This window comes from Salvelinus sp. IW2-2015, linkage group LG4q.2 (genome assembly GCF_002910315.2).
Source record: "Salvelinus sp. IW2-2015 linkage group LG4q.2, ASM291031v2, whole genome shotgun sequence".
Lineage (NCBI taxonomy): Eukaryota > Metazoa > Chordata > Actinopteri > Salmoniformes > Salmonidae > Salvelinus > Salvelinus sp. IW2-2015.
In genome coordinates, this window is record NC_036843.1 from 8,896,907 (window position 1) to 8,912,288 (window position 15,382).

At 43.8% G+C, this 15,382-nt stretch overlaps 2 protein-coding genes across 3 annotated transcripts in view; one reads left to right on the top strand and one right to left on the bottom strand.

The window, feature by feature from the left end:
• Positions 1-3,502: 3,502 nt before the first annotated feature.
• Positions 3,503-5,891, top strand: LOC111963246 (gremlin-1-like). The gene is made up of 2 exons (XM_023986556.2): positions 3,503-3,690; positions 4,278-5,891. The coding sequence occupies exon 2, from the start codon at positions 4,279-4,281 to the stop codon at positions 4,828-4,830; it is 552 nt and encodes a 183-aa protein (XP_023842324.1). The 5' UTR covers positions 3,503-3,690; position 4,278; the 3' UTR covers positions 4,831-5,891.
• A 746-nt stretch (positions 5,892-6,637) lies between these two features.
• Positions 6,638-15,382, bottom strand: part of LOC111963247 (formin-like) — a 182,731-nt gene continuing 173,986 nt past the window's right edge. For both annotated transcript variants that reach the window (XM_023986557.2, XM_070443352.1), the window contains 2 exons: positions 10,548-10,629; positions 6,638-10,392 (listed from right to left, as the gene is read on the bottom strand). In XM_023986557.2, the coding sequence (XP_023842325.1) occupies positions 10,348-10,392; positions 10,548-10,629 (127 nt within the window). In that variant the 3' untranslated portion in view covers positions 6,638-10,347. The remainder of the gene's footprint in view (positions 10,393-10,547; positions 10,630-15,382) is intronic.

A 15,382-nucleotide genomic window follows, 5' to 3' on the forward strand; every position in this document is an offset into this window, starting at 1 on the left:
TGTGTTTAGTGAGTCTGCCAGATCAGAGGCAGTGCTTGAATTGGACCATATTGCTGTCCTGCCTGAGTATTCGAAATGTAAGGTGTACTTTCGGGTGTCAGGGAAAATGTATGGGAGTAAAAGTACATATTTTCTTTAGGAATGTAGTGGAGTAAAAGTTGTCAAAAATATAAATAGTAAAGTATAGGTACCCCAAAAACCTGTGTCAAACAAACACACCCTAATGATTGGTTGACATATAGTGCCTCCCACAATGAAGGTGATGGCTGCATGGTGCAGTTGGTGAGAAGCAACTGCAGCGACTTTAAGGCAACTTCATCACATGATTTTTGTCAAGTTCATGCAGTCCACATGTAGTCGCAAGTCGAACAATTCTTATACCCATAATGCAGAACACTTTGACAAAAGTGATCTGTGATCCACTCGAGCCCGCCTAATATATGCTGTGCCGCTGGTGGCAATTGCCTGTCCAAGAGGATCAAAACCGTAATGTATCATGGGTAAATTGTGACTGACTGAATGATCTACAAATAATAATGCACTCTTAGAGAAAAAGGTTCTGGATAGAACCAAAAATGGTTATATTGCTTGCTTCATATATGGTACCATGAAAGGTTCTATATAGAACCCCTTTGTAGGGTTCTTTGATCAGAAACCCAGGGGTTATTCTTCACTGAACCAAAATTGGTTCCAAGTAGGGTTATATATGGAATCAATTTCGGTTCTATATAGAACCTTTAGGGGTGCCATTTATGAAGCAAGCATATAACCCTATAAGAGTGTGAGTAGTTTATGATGCAAAGTTCTTTGTAGATCAGTCAGTCTGCAGTAGCCGGCACTGTCGGATGCAATGTGGAACACGCCCAGTGTCATTTCGCGAGTCTTAAATTGCCCCTAATTTACCTTTTTTTTTTTTTTTTTTTTTACTTCGTAGAGGATCAGGTTGAGCAAAGTAAGGTGTAGAATCACTAATCTACAAATAGTATTACCTGCCAAATAATAGGTTTTGTGCAATTTAGATTCGTATAACTACTTAGCCTCCTCTGACTAATTAGACGACCCCCCACCAAACACTCACGCACAACCAGAGATTGATTGATTGATTGGAAGCAACTTGTAATTTAAAGAACATTTCCTAGGATTTTCTACCAGAAAACCTAGTGGATAATACTGGAAGTACACGTCAAATACATTAACCCACCAAAACAACTGGCCCTAGTTATCCTATTAAACATAGAGGTTTGTAGACTGTCGTGTTTTATTTGAGACAATTGAAGTAATATAAGCCTGATGTAGGCTATCTAATTATTTATGTATAATAAGATTAGCTGTAGGCTATCAAGCCACAATGGAGTGTTCAATCTGTTCAAATAATAATTGCACACAATGCATCCTGACGAGGTCTGTCAACTAATTGAATTGATTCAGCAATAGGATTAATATCCCATTGCTGGCACCTCAATTAATTCCCTTCATATCACACTCATCGCACTACTGTGCACAACCGTAGACGTGTTCTGCATGTATTTTTATTTGAAAGCCCGTTATATTATGGCTTCGCATTGTGTTGCTGCGAGGATTGGCCGCCAACCATGTGTTGCGCAGATGGGGAGTAGCCCAGTATGCCTACAAATAATGCAGGACTCTGACGAGCAACAGCGTGGAGAGACTCAGGATGTACTGTTATAACTGCAAACATGGCCAGGTCACCTAATCCAAACTTTTCAGAACTCAACATAGCCTATGCAGACGGTCAGGCGGCTGAGGATGTGATAGGTKACCTCTGGAAAAACACCTGACTACCGAATATGAGGAAGCCTAAGTACGCAYAGCCTAAGGTGTAGAATACTGTGACTGGTTTATCCGACAGAAAAATGAATTTGTTTTATATTTGTTTTGTGTTTTGTATTTGAAGATATATAGCAGGTCATGAGTTTATTTGCCAAGGTGAAATAACATAGGCTTATAGTTCGTTCGTTGTCCTAAAAAAACATGTAGGCTAATTTATATGCTAGGCCTATTGAAGCCTAAACACACTTGTGATAGGCTATCACTTTTGCTTGAACAGAACACATATTTTACGCACTGTCTTTAGCCCATAACCAAAAAAGTAGCGATGCTTCAAATAGTTTTGAGATTGTATCAATTGCAGAACTCCTTCTGTTTGTAAAACGGTCTTAAAAACACTTAAGAAGTGTGAATTGATGGGAATTAACTGAAGTGAGACAGAGGAGCCCAGGCGGAAATGTCAAGAATGGAATTGGACTTGTCTTGAGGGGCTTATGTTTTAATTTCTAAATAACAAAAGTGTTTTTGGCTGTTACCCTAAATATATTCTCAAACGTCATGCTAATTTCTCAACATTTCATCCCGGCACAAATGTGTCCATAACAGTTTCCAACCAATTACGCACTAACTAAGAACTCTTTATTTTATTTATTTTTTTAATGAGAAAATTGGACCACTTTATTTTCTGTTAAACATAAGTCTAATTGAAATAAATCGTTATTAGCCTACTCAATTTGGCGCGACAGGTGATATAAAGACTTGGTCCAGAACATATTTTCTCTTAATTTAATATGGCTTATTCGTTTCCCAATCGTAAATATTAGTAGGTCTAATTTCTAACAATTTGTATCTTTGGTGAAGTAATGCATCCAAGTAAAAAAATACTTTAAAAAAATGTTATTCTACAAATCGAAAACAGCTCACTAAAATTGTAATTTCAGAATAAATAACACAATCAAAAACATAGCCTATAATAATACCTAGGCATTAGGGAAATTCTAAATAATTCAATAAATAAATGCATTCTATTGAAAACGTAATTAAAATACAATTAGGCCCTACATGTTGTGGAACTATGCCTATGATATTAAACGTAATGATTTGATTAAATCTACCATTTACATTTGTAGGCAACGTCACACAAATAGCCTATATTGCCATTATAAATTGAACCAAAAAATGGTAACTTGTAATTCCGTTCGGCCACATGCATTGTTATTTGTGGTAACAGTTTCTTATACAGTCCTGTCACTTGRCACTGTTTCAATTGGCATTCACAAACGTAATTATCCGGGACCATTATGTAAAGATCATTAGCATGCATTTTATATAATGTAAAAAGCAGACTGTAAAATAAACCATTACTGGCCCCTCGCCCCTCTCCCCCTCTCTGTTAAACTAGCCTATAGACAATTAGAGATAAAACAATTAACATGCAGTTGAACCAAATAGGCTATACCTGCTTTATATTTATGACATGCATAACATTCCCAAATGTGTGCCCAGTATAGYACTGAAGTCTGCATGGTYTCCATGAAATTCGTGCCAAAATTATCCTACTCGCCCTCCCCCATGGTATTCTTAAAGTGGGTTCGAGGAAGTGTTGAGGGGGCGGATAGTTTTGATTTCCTTGCATCGTGCTTAGCCAATAATGTGGAAGGATCTGTTGTGCACATCTCAGCTGACAGACATTTAAAAAGGAGACAGTCAGGCGCTGCTGCAATTTGTATTAAAACCTCAGTCTCTTTCTATGGAATCCTTAGCGACTCCAGACTACCAACAGCGCGAGCCCCCAGAGCAGTACTACAGTCTCCACCATTAGCTGCCTCTTGCCTCGGGACACTTCATAAAGAACACCCACCACAGATAATTTCATTTGCAGCTACTTTGAGCTTTTGACAGGTTAGTGAAGTTTAACGCTTAACATCTGAGAAAGTACGTGCGTAAAACTTGGGCATGTTATCGAATTAGATTCCTTATCATCATATCGCAGGGGGTCTTTATGCGTAAACTCTGCTTGTATGTATACCTATTCTGTAGTTAGACTACATGTCCCAGTGATTATTGTAGCCTATTGTAAATATGCATGTGAAATTGAATGATTCTTCTCATGCATAAAGGTTATTGTTTTTCTGTATTCTGTTTTACGCAATGGCTAGCGCCCATTAACTTCGCCACCGCAATATCCATGAAATATTCATTTGCATTCTGATATATCTTCGTTCTGATTTTACTATTGAATTAGGTCATGTGGACTATATTGTCAATATAAAACACGATACAAAATCAATAGSCAATGTATAATGTTTCTATTYCTCTTAAATCGTAAATKACGTAATTTCAACATCAGCGTTGAAATGATAGGCTATGGATAACCTCTCGTGTATAGATATCTACGTGTTAACCAGCTGACCAAATTACCCGARATTTTAGTAACCGAGATTAGGCTGTGGATGATAATTCAACCTTCACTTATCTTTCCCCTCAAGGATGGCCAGATCGGCGTATATCCTCTGTGGCATGGTTTTAATCCTGGGGCTGCTCTCATATACAGTGGCTTCCAAAAGGAACAGGGGCTCCCAAGGCGCCATCCCTCATCCTGACAAAAACAACCCAAACGAATCGGAGCAGCAACCACAGGCACCGCAGGCGGGCTCTGGTTCCCGACGACGGGAAAAGAGCTCTGCTGCACCGGCTGAGGAGGTGCTGGAGTCCAGCCAAGAAGCGTTGCATGTCACGGAGCGCCGCTATCTGAAACGCGACTGGTGCAAGACCCAGCCACTCAAACAGACCATCCACGAGGAGGGCTGCATCAGCCGCACTATCATTAACAGGTTCTGCTACGGACAGTGTAATTCTTTTTACATCCCCAGACATGTCCGCAGGGAAGAGGGAGCCTTCCAGTCTTGTTCGTTCTGCAAGCCTAAACGATTTACTACCATGACTTTCACTTTGAACTGTCCGGACCAGCAGCCGTCCACCAAGAAGAAGCGCATCCAGCGCGTAAAGCAGTGCCGCTGCATCTCCATAGACTTGGACTAGCCCTGTGATTGACTGGGATGCGGCCAATTAGTCTCCTCATCAAACAATTATTGGATTGTTCACATGAAGGATAATCACCGTATGTCTGGGAGCATTTTTCCCTATTCCAAATATGAGAAAATGTTCAATCTGCAAGGAACGTAAGATCAGACAGACATGTTCAGCATGTTATAGGCTTCTGTAGATATACTTGGGCATATTCTTTTGTAAACAAGGACTGCTGTACCATGTCAATTTATGCGCATAATTGCCTATTAATCAAATTGCAATAGCTCAAATTGCAATAGCAGCCTGTGGCAAGCAACGTTGCATGGTATAATGACATGGAATGAACACAACAAACTGCTGATTTTGTAAACAAGCGCACGGCTTTTCCAACCTCCTCAAAAAGGACTGCGGAACCTTTTCACACAATGTTTTTACACTATTTTGAACAGAGACAGCAATAGGCTATCAAAAMCAATTTCAATGGGGGGAAATAGGACAGACAATGCGTTTATATAATTAATGGTTGACGAATAGATAGTTTCCACTATGTGGAATTTGAAAAMAAGTAACGACTATTTAATGTGGCAAAAATGCTCCACTGATTTATTTGACTCCAATGTTCAGTGTTATAGTGGAGAACGGAGAGTTTTTGTAAAGTAGGCTAGAACTAATATGTTCGATGCTATAAATCTAAACAAACGAAATATCTGTATTAGTTGGACATGGAAATGAAAATGTTCGATGTAGGCCTACATACTTGCTTTTCTTTTAGTTATAAAATGTTATTCATACACGAATTGTATATGCAACCAGTTTGATAATTTTATCAGAGCAACTGATCCACAAAATAAACAGATATTGACATTGATGCAGTGGTCACTGAACCTGTTCGCTTTTTGCTTACATTGTTMATGTCTGAACATTTCAGCGTCAGGGTGCAGGGCTGACACCACCGATGTGAAATGGATCGTTAATTAACCCACACCCAAACTGCAAACACTCCGATTTCATGCAGAGCATTTTATGTATCAGGTTTAACCCTAAACACCAAATAAAAACATATTCTCTAGTGATGGGTTATTTTCTTCTTGCTTGGAGCCAACCTCTTGTTGGTACTTTTATAAGTTCCTTAGACCCTTGGATACATTTCGTCGTAAAACGAAGATCATTTATGAGAAAAGACCACAAGTAACGCGATTACATGTTAGACTCAACAACCGTTTCAATAACCCCTTCAAACGATGTTATCGAAGTTTACAATAGGATCTCCCCTGGCTCCCAAATCTGTCAAAGGCCCATGTTTTTGTGGGGACAATCTGATGCTAAACAGGGCTAAAGCATTTGTAAAACCATTGCTCCCTTACGGTTTCTTGTTCAGATGGTGCAGGCTTACATGACTCTCTAAAAATAGATACATCAACCAATCAATAGCCTTCTTAAAAAATGTAACACCGATCAAAGTTTTCTTTCTCAATTATTTATTGTCGAGTTGTTTAAGCCTCTTACGCATTTGGKACTTCAGAGTTGTTTTGTCAGTTGCGTCGCTCTGCTTCGATTTACCCTTGCATTCATTGTACCGAATGTAGTGCTGACATAATCAAGTTTGCGCCACCATTGGCACATGTAGCCAAGTGTAATAGGCTACAAGTCATGTACAGAGAAGTTGCGTGTTTCTATCCATTTCTATCGATTTAACTTAGGTGCACTTTCTCTCATTATTATCGTGCTTTCTGACATTTTCAAATGATTAATTTAGAATGACAATGTGCATTGTGAGATATATAGGTGCAAATTAATAAATTATTGCGCACAAATCAATGAAACAATTAGGCTATGGTCATTTTCACCTTTATTTGGCTACTGCATCATTACTGAGCCTGAATGTTATTRGGGAGTGCTGAAAGTAGAGAAACAACAGACAAGGAGGGTTAAACATCCGTTTCCATGCGAGCCAGGATTCCTCATCTGTAGACTCCAGTTACGACTTTTGTGACTGAATTGTTTGCAATCTATTACTTTGACCTCGCGGAAATTCATTTTTAACGATAAAACACCTAAAACACGTGGGCACATAGAGTAGGCCTCTCACGAAATGAATCAACATATACATGTTATACATATAGGCCTTTATCAAAATTGAACATTTTGCCTACTAATTTGGTTCTGAAAAACTAGTAAACATAAAGTAAACATAAAGTAAACATAAAGTAAACATAAAATGCAATTTAAAGATTATGAAATGTCTTCATACAAAAAATAATGGCACATTCAAAGATTATGAAACAAAGGTGCTATTTTGACACTTAATAGGTTCTGGCAGGGGTAAAATATAGGCCTACACATGGCTTGATATGAGTAATTGTTTCTATTTTTAAACAAAGTAAACATTGTCTTGATTTAAATGAAACAAAAGGCAATATATATATATAGCCAAATTATACTCTCTATAGCAGTTCAGGTAGGGTATGAAACAAGACCATTTGTGGTAAATGATGAGGCTCCATATATACAGTGCCTTCAGAAAGTATTCAGACCCCTTGACYTTTTCCACATTTTGTTAGTTACAACCTTATTCTAAAATAGATTTAAAAATAYAAAAAATCCTCAGCAATCTACACACAATACCCCATAATGACAAAGCGAAAACGGGTATTTCAAATTTTTTAGTGTGAAGAMCCTTTGCTMTGAGACTTGAAATTGAGCTCWGGTGCATCCTGTTTCCATTGATCATCCTTGAGCTGTTTATACAACTTGATTGGAGTCCACCTGTGGTAAATTCAATTGATTGGACATGATTTGGAAAGGCACACACCTGTCTATATATGGTCCCACAGTTGGCAGTACATGTCAAAGCAAAAACCAAGCCAATGGAAGAAGTTTGGAACCACCAAGACTCTTCCTAGAGCTGGCCGCCCAGCCATACTGAGCCATCGGGGAGAAGAGCCTTGATTGGGGAGAAGAGCCTTGGTCAGGGAGGTGACCAAGAACACGATGGTCACTCTGACAGAGCTCTAGAGTTCCTCTGTGGAGATGGGAGAACCTTCAAGAAAAACAACCATCTCTGCAGCACTCCACCAATCAGGCCTTTATGGTAGAGTGGCCAGACRGAAGCCACTCCTCAGTAAAAGGCACATGACAGCCCGCTTGGAGTTTGCCAAAAGTCACCTAAAGACTCTCAGACCATTAGAAACAAGATTATCTGGCCTGATGAAACCAAGATTTATCTCTTTTGCCTGAATGCCAAGCGTCACGTCTGGAGGAAACCTGGCACCACCAGTGAAGCATGGTAGTGGCAGCAGCATGCTGTGGGGGTGTTTTTCAATGGCAGGGACTGGGAGACTAGTCAGGATCGAGGCAAAGATGAACAGAGCAAAGTACAGAGAAATCCTTGATGAAAACCTGCTCCAGAGCGCTCCTTATCCAACCTGACAGAGCTTGAGAGGATCTGCAGAGAARAATGGGAGAAATTCCCCAAATACAGGTGTGCCAAGCTTGTACCGTCAGACCCAAGAAGACTTGAGGCTGTAATTGCTGCCAAAGGTGCTTCAACAAAGTTGTGAGTAAAGGGTCTGAATACTTATGTAAATGTGATTTTCAGTTTTTTGTTTTTTAATAAATTGGCAAAAATGTCTAAAGAACTGTTTTGCTTTGTCATTATGGGGTACTGTGTGTAGATTGATGAAGAAAAAAACCAATTTAATCAATTTTAGAATAAGGCTGTAACTTAAAGAAAAAAAAAGGAAAAGGTCAAGGTCAAGGGGTCTGAATACTTTCCGAAGGCCCWGTAGGTCACATCCATATGAAACTAAACACTTCTTTCACCTGACTACTGAGCCATTCATGCATCCTCCTCAAGCTAAGGCAGGAATCAAAATAATATACAAAAATACAACCGCAAAGAAAAAAATAATGTTTTGGCATACATTTTTCATTTTAATATATAAATAAAGGTTAAACCCCTGTCTATAATTTTCCAAGACAAAGTTGAAATCTTCCAGAGTTCAAAGACATTTTTTGTTGTTAAATAAATATACTATAGTTCTCTCCAAAAAATACATGGATGATGCAATTTATCACAACKTGTTAATTCACAAATGTTATCATAGCACGGAAACCATAGAATTGCATAGGAGTTCAAGTTGAAGTGCTAGAAAGTTCAGTACATTTGATTAAGTACCATTCTGACAATAACAGAAGGATGTAGCTACTAAATACAGCTGATGCAAGCAGGAAAGTGCATAGGATTGTGACATACATATGTCATAAACAAAATTAATTGGGAACAACTAACTATTCTATCATATACACTTCAAAAATGTGTCAGGGCAGCCACAATCAGATGACCTGTTGCTTTCCTCAGCATAGCGTATAGCAAGGTTGCTTGTTCATCTCAGAGCGTGACGTCTGACTCAGTGGTTGAGAGCAAGGCGTTGCTGCATTCTCTGGCTATCACCCAGAAGGGGTCAGTCTGGTACAGTGAGAAAGTCAACACTGGTACGACATCCTGTTTCTACCATTTGACCAGGACCCACATCGCTATGAATTCAACAGGACWCTCMGTCCAATAAAGACTACCGATTCTCTTCATAAGACAACATCAGGTCAAACGTTTCTGTCCCTGCTCATTTGAAAACAAACACCAATTGAAATACATTTACAAGACACACTTCAAACATGGATGGGCCACAGCAGATGAAAAGCTATTCTTTACATTAAAGTATTGTATACTGCTTTCATATTCTAAATCATTGTTAGAATAACAACTCCTGAATGTCTTACATAATCGTAATAATTTCACTGAGTGAAGATCGCCATATTTGTTAACATAGMTCAGCAACAATGAGGCCTCGTCTGTAGTTGTTGCATAACCTGGCTACAGTACATAGGACTATATGTCCTCACGATGTGTGATGCTGTCCTGAAACCCAGAGTGAGGAATGTATGCAGGTCCTCAGCTCCAGCAGGCCTAGGAAGCCTAGAGGTCAGTGGTCATCAATGTAGATATGTCAGCTGGAGTGCTCATTGTCCTGAACCCCAGCATGCCTCAGAGCAGGCTCTACAGGCTGGCCATTCAATAGTCACACCAGTCTGGATGAATGAGGTTGACCTTTATCCCCTGTGAGTCTCATCATGTCAGTGGTTTAGTCAGCCTCTGTGTAGACTTAGCAGCCTGCATATCTGCTGCAGGGTGGCATTCAGTTTCCTCTTTCCCATGGTGTACATGTTGGTCTGGATGGTGGTCCTAGGGATACACAGTGATAGAAGCCCACAAAAGGTGCCTCTCATCTGGGGAAGAGGCTGAGTTGGAAGAGAGTAGTGGATATGGTCCAGTCAGTAAGGACGGTAGAATGGGCCGTAGTAGAGAGGTCCACAGTGTGGGGGCACGGAGGGCTATGTGAGGTATGATGTTGGGTAAGAGGCAGGTGGTGAAGGGAAGAAGTGATCATCTCCTCTCTCCACTTCCTCTCTCTCCACTTCCTCTCTCTCCACTTCCTCTCTCTCCACTCTGTTCTTCATTGATCATCCTCTTCAGCTGGAGGACACGCTGGCTTCTTTCTGACGCAGTCTCTCTTTCTGTTGACAGAGGGAAAAAAAGGGAGAGCTGATCTTTATAGCAATGTGTTATATGATATGATCCACCATGATTGACTGCGTCTGTAGCCAAGGTAATAGCAACAACGTTATCCATCAACATATTTGAGGGTGGTTGAAGGAAGTCCAGTTCTTACCAGACTGTTGGCATTGAYCTTCTTSGTTTCCACCCTCTTCTCAGCTGTGATCTTTTTGATGTTCTCCTGTGCTTCCTTCAGCCTGGAAGAAAGGAAACATCAACCTCAATCATATCAGGAAAATGTCTCTATCTATACAGGTTAAAATAACCTTTGCTGGTAGTACATACAGTGAGTGTACAAAACACTAGGAACACCTGCTCTTTCCATGACATAGACTGACCAGGTGAATCCAGGTGAAAGCTATGATCCCTTATTGATGTCACCTGTTAAATCCACTTCAATCAGTGTAGATGAAGGGGAGGAGACAGGTTAAAGAAGGATTTTTAAGCCTTGAGACAATTGAGACATGGATTGTGTATGTGTGTCATTGAGAGGGTGAATGGGMAAGACAAAATATTTAAGTACCTTTGAATGGGGTATGGTAGTAGGTGCCAGGCACACCAGTTTGAGTGTGTCAAGAACTGCAACGCTGCTGGGTTTTTCACACTCAACAGTTTCCTGAGTGTATCAAGAATGATCCACCACCCAAAGGACATCCAGCCAATGGCAGGCCAGTGGTTGAAAATGGGTTATTGATGAATGACAACAAAGGAGGCTGACACGAATTGTGCAGAGCAACAGACGGGTTACAGTTAGTCAACTGACAGTCTAGTTCAACATTGGTGCCCAAAGACCCATAAAATAATGCACAACTCGTCGTACCATGAAACGAATTGGGTATGGCAGACGACAACCTTACAGAGTTCCACAAGAAACTGGGGTTGCAGTGGGCTAAGGAACGAAAAAACTCTGGACACTGGAGAATTGGAAAAACATTGCCTGGTCTGATGAATCCCGGTTCCTGCTGTTTCACGCTGATGGGAGGACTAGGGTATGGAGAAGACCCTATGAGTACATGTATCCATCTTGCCGCGTGTCAACATTGCAGGCTGGCGGAGTGACGGTGTGGGGTGTGTTTTCATGGCACACATTGGGCCACTTGATAAAAGTGGAGCAACGTTTGAATGCCACAGGATATCTGAGTATCATTGCCAATCAGGTGCATCTCTTCTATGGCAGCAGTGTATCCATCTGCAAATTGATTTTTTTCAGCAGGATAATGCCCCATACTACAAGGCTAGGATTGTCAAGGAATGGTTCCACGAACATGACAGTGAATTCAGCTTACTGCAGTGGCCTGCCCAGACACCAGATCTCAATCCAATTGAGTATCTGTGGGATGAGATGGAACAAGTTATTTGGAGTAGAGATGTCACGCCTGCTCCTGCTCCCCTTCCCTGGTGCTTGATGGTGCCAGGCTCCCCAGAATTACACTCTCCTGCCACCATCATTACCCACATCTGCCTTCCCTGTCACTAGCATCAGTGATTATTGGACTCACCTGGACTCAATCACCTCTGTCATTACCTCCCCTATATCTGTCTGGTTCCCTTCTCTGTTCCCCGCTTCATCATTAATTGTTGTTTGTCGTTGTTTACCCGTGTGCTGACGCTGTTCCTGTTTTGTTCCCAGTCTGTTCCTGAATAAATGTTGACTCCCCGTACCTGCTTCTCATCTCCATCGTCGGTCATTACAGAATGCTGAAGCCATCATACGAAGCATCGGGGAGTGCTGGCGTTCCGGTTGGTGGTGACGTCGGGTCCGGGGGCCGCCACCGATGGAAGGGGGTGCCTAAGCCAGCTCGTCAGCTGTCACGCCCTAGCTGGCGCAAGAGGTTATTCTCCCTCACAGCCCCACTCTGTTCTGTTAACCCTCTCTGGAGTTAGCAGGCAGTGAAACCCACCGGTTAAAGCAGGGAGAATGACAGTGGGTCGATGAGATAATGAGCTAGTCTTAAAAACACTTGGGTTTTATGGGTGTGCGAACAGTATTTAAAATAAGGTTAATTGTACATAAGCACAATCAGCTGTGGGTAATACGGGACATGATTGCCTAGTAAACAATTAAGAGAGAGCACATGGATCCATGGAATGGCTGGGAGAGCATTAACTCCATAACTCACCAGTTCAAAGATATCTAGCCCGGCYTTTCTGTATGTGTGGTGCGTATGGCGCAAACACACACAACAACAAACAAATCAAATGTTATTTGTCACATCCCGAATACAACGGGTGTAGACGTTACAGTGAAATTCTTGCTTACGAGGCCTTCCAAACGAGTWAAAAAAAATATTATAATAAATGAACAAGAGTAACACAAGCAATATCAAATACACAAGAATTAAGCTACATACAGGGAGTACCAGTACCAGATCAATGTGCAGGGGTACGAGGTACTTGAGGTAGATGCAGTTACTTTGGAAAGAATTCACACCCTGTCACGTTCCTGACCTGTTTTCCTTGTTTTTGTATGTGTTTAGTTGGTCAGGGCGTGAGTTGGGGTGGGCATTCTATGTTATGTGTTTCTATGTTGGGTTAAATGTGTTGCCTGATATGGTTCTCAATTAGGGGCAGGTGTTTGACGTTTCCTCTGATTGAGAACCATATTAAGGTAGGCTGTTCTCACTGTTTGTTTGTGGGTGATTGTTCCTGTGTCTGTGGCACCACACGGGACTGTTTCGTGTTCGTTCGTTTGGTTAGTCTGTTCCTGTTCTTCGTGTTATATTGTAAGTTCTCAAGTTCAGGTCTGTCTACGTCGTTTTGTTGTTTTGTAATTTTTCAAAGTGTTTTTTCGTGTTCGTCCTTGGTCTTTAAATAAATTCATTCATGTATTCATCTACCGCTGCGTTTTGGTCCGATCCCTACTCCTTCTCCTCATCCGAGGAGGAGGAATTAGACAGCCGTTACAGAATCACCCACCAACCAAGGACCAAGCGGCGTGGGAGAAAGCAACAGCGATCGCAGGATTTCTGGACATGGGAGGAAATATTGGACGGTAAAGGTCCATGGGCACACCAGGAGAATATCGCCGCCCCAAAGCTGAGCTGGAGGCAGCGAAAGCAGAGAGGCGGCGTTTTCAGGAGCTAGCCCGGAAGCAGGAGAAGGATCTGGGCTACACTACGTGGGAGGAGATCGACAGGTGGGCGATCGACCCAAGGAGAGTGCCGGAGCCCGCCTGGGATTCTCTGGCGCAGTGTGAGGAGGGATACGGCGAATGGAGGCAGCACGACGACGTGGTAGGAAGCCTGTTAGTCAAGCCAAAAATGTTTGGGGGGGGCTAAAGGGTAGTGTGGCGAAGTCAGGTAGGAGACCTGCGCCAACTTCCCGATCTTACCGTGGAGAGCGAGAGTACGGACAGACACCGTGTTATGCGGTAGAGCGCACGGTGTCTCCTGTACGTGTGCATAGCCCGGTGCGGGTTATTCACCCTCCCCGCACTGGCAGGGCTAGATTGAGTATTGAGCCGGATGTCATGAAGTCGGCCCAACGCATCTGGCCTCCAGTGCGTCTCCTCGGGCCGGCATACATGGCACCAGCCTTAACGCATGGTGTCCCGCGTTCGCCTACATAGCCCAGTGCGGGTTATTCCACCTCCCCGCACTGGTCGGGCTACGGGGAGCATACAACCAGGTAAGGTTGGGCAGGCTCAGTGCTCAAGGGAGCCAGTACGCCTGCATGGTCCGTAATATCCGGCGCCAACCTCCCCGCCCAGCCCAGTACCAACCAGTGCTTACACCACGCACCAGGCTTCCTGTGCTTCTCCAGAGCCCTGTTCCTCCTCCACACACTAGCCCTATGGTGCGTGTCTTCAGCCCGGTACCACCAGTTCCGGCACCACGCACCAAGCCTCCTGTGCGTCTCCAGAGCCCTGTTCCTCCTCCACGCACTAGCCCTGTGGTGCGTGTCTCCAGCCCAGTACCTCCAGTTCCGGTACCACGCACCAAGCCTCCTGTGCGTCTCCCCCAGAGTCCTGTGCGTCTGTTGCTGCTCCCCGCACTAGCCTGAAGGTGCGTGTCCTTAGCCCGGTACCTCCAGTTCCGCACCACGCACCAGGCCTACAGTGCGCCTCAGCCGGCCAGAGTCTGCCGTCTGCCCAGCGGCGCCTGAACTGCCCGTCTGCCCAGCGCGTCTGAGCTGTCCGTCTGCCAAGCGCCGCCTGAACTGCCCGTCTGTCTGAGCCTTCAAAGCCGCCCGTCTGTACTGAGCCTTCAAAAGCCGCCCGTCTGTACTGAGGCCTGCAAAGCCGCCCGTCTGTACTGAGCCTTCAAAGCCGCCCGTCTGTCCTGAGCCTTCAGAGCCGTCTTCCAGACAGGAGCCGCTAGAGCCGTCCGCCAGACAGGAGCCGCTAGAGCCGTCCGCCAGACAGGAGCCGCTAGAGCCGTCCGCCAGACAGGAGCCGCTAGAGCCTTCCACCAGACAGGAGGCAGCCAGAGCCTTCCGCAGACAGGAGCAGCCAGAGCCTTCGCCAGCCATGAGCAGCCAGAGCCTTCCGCCAGCCATGAGCAGCCAGAGCCGCCAGCCAGCCATGAGCAGCCAGAACCGCCAGCCAGCCATGAGCAGCCATGAGCCGCCAGCCAGCCATGAGCCGCCAGCCAGCCATGAGCACGCAGAGCCGCCAGCCAGCCATGAGCAGCCAGAGCCGTCAGCCAGCCATGAGCAGCCAGACCGTCAGCCAGCCATGAGCAGCCAGAGCCGTCAGCCAGCCATGAGCAGCCAGAGCCGTCAGCCAGCCATGAGCTGCCCCTCAGTCCGGAGCTGCCCCTCAGTCCGGAGCTGCCCTCAGTCCGGAGCTGCCCCTCAGTCCGGAGCTGCCCCTCAGTCCGGACTGCCTCATTCCGGTGTTGCCCTCTCAGTCCGTCTGCCCCTTAATCCAGTGGGTTAATTTGGAGGGTGGCCATTTGGAGAGGCTACGGAAGCGGGGTTGACTATGGTGGGGTGGGGACCACGTCCGGA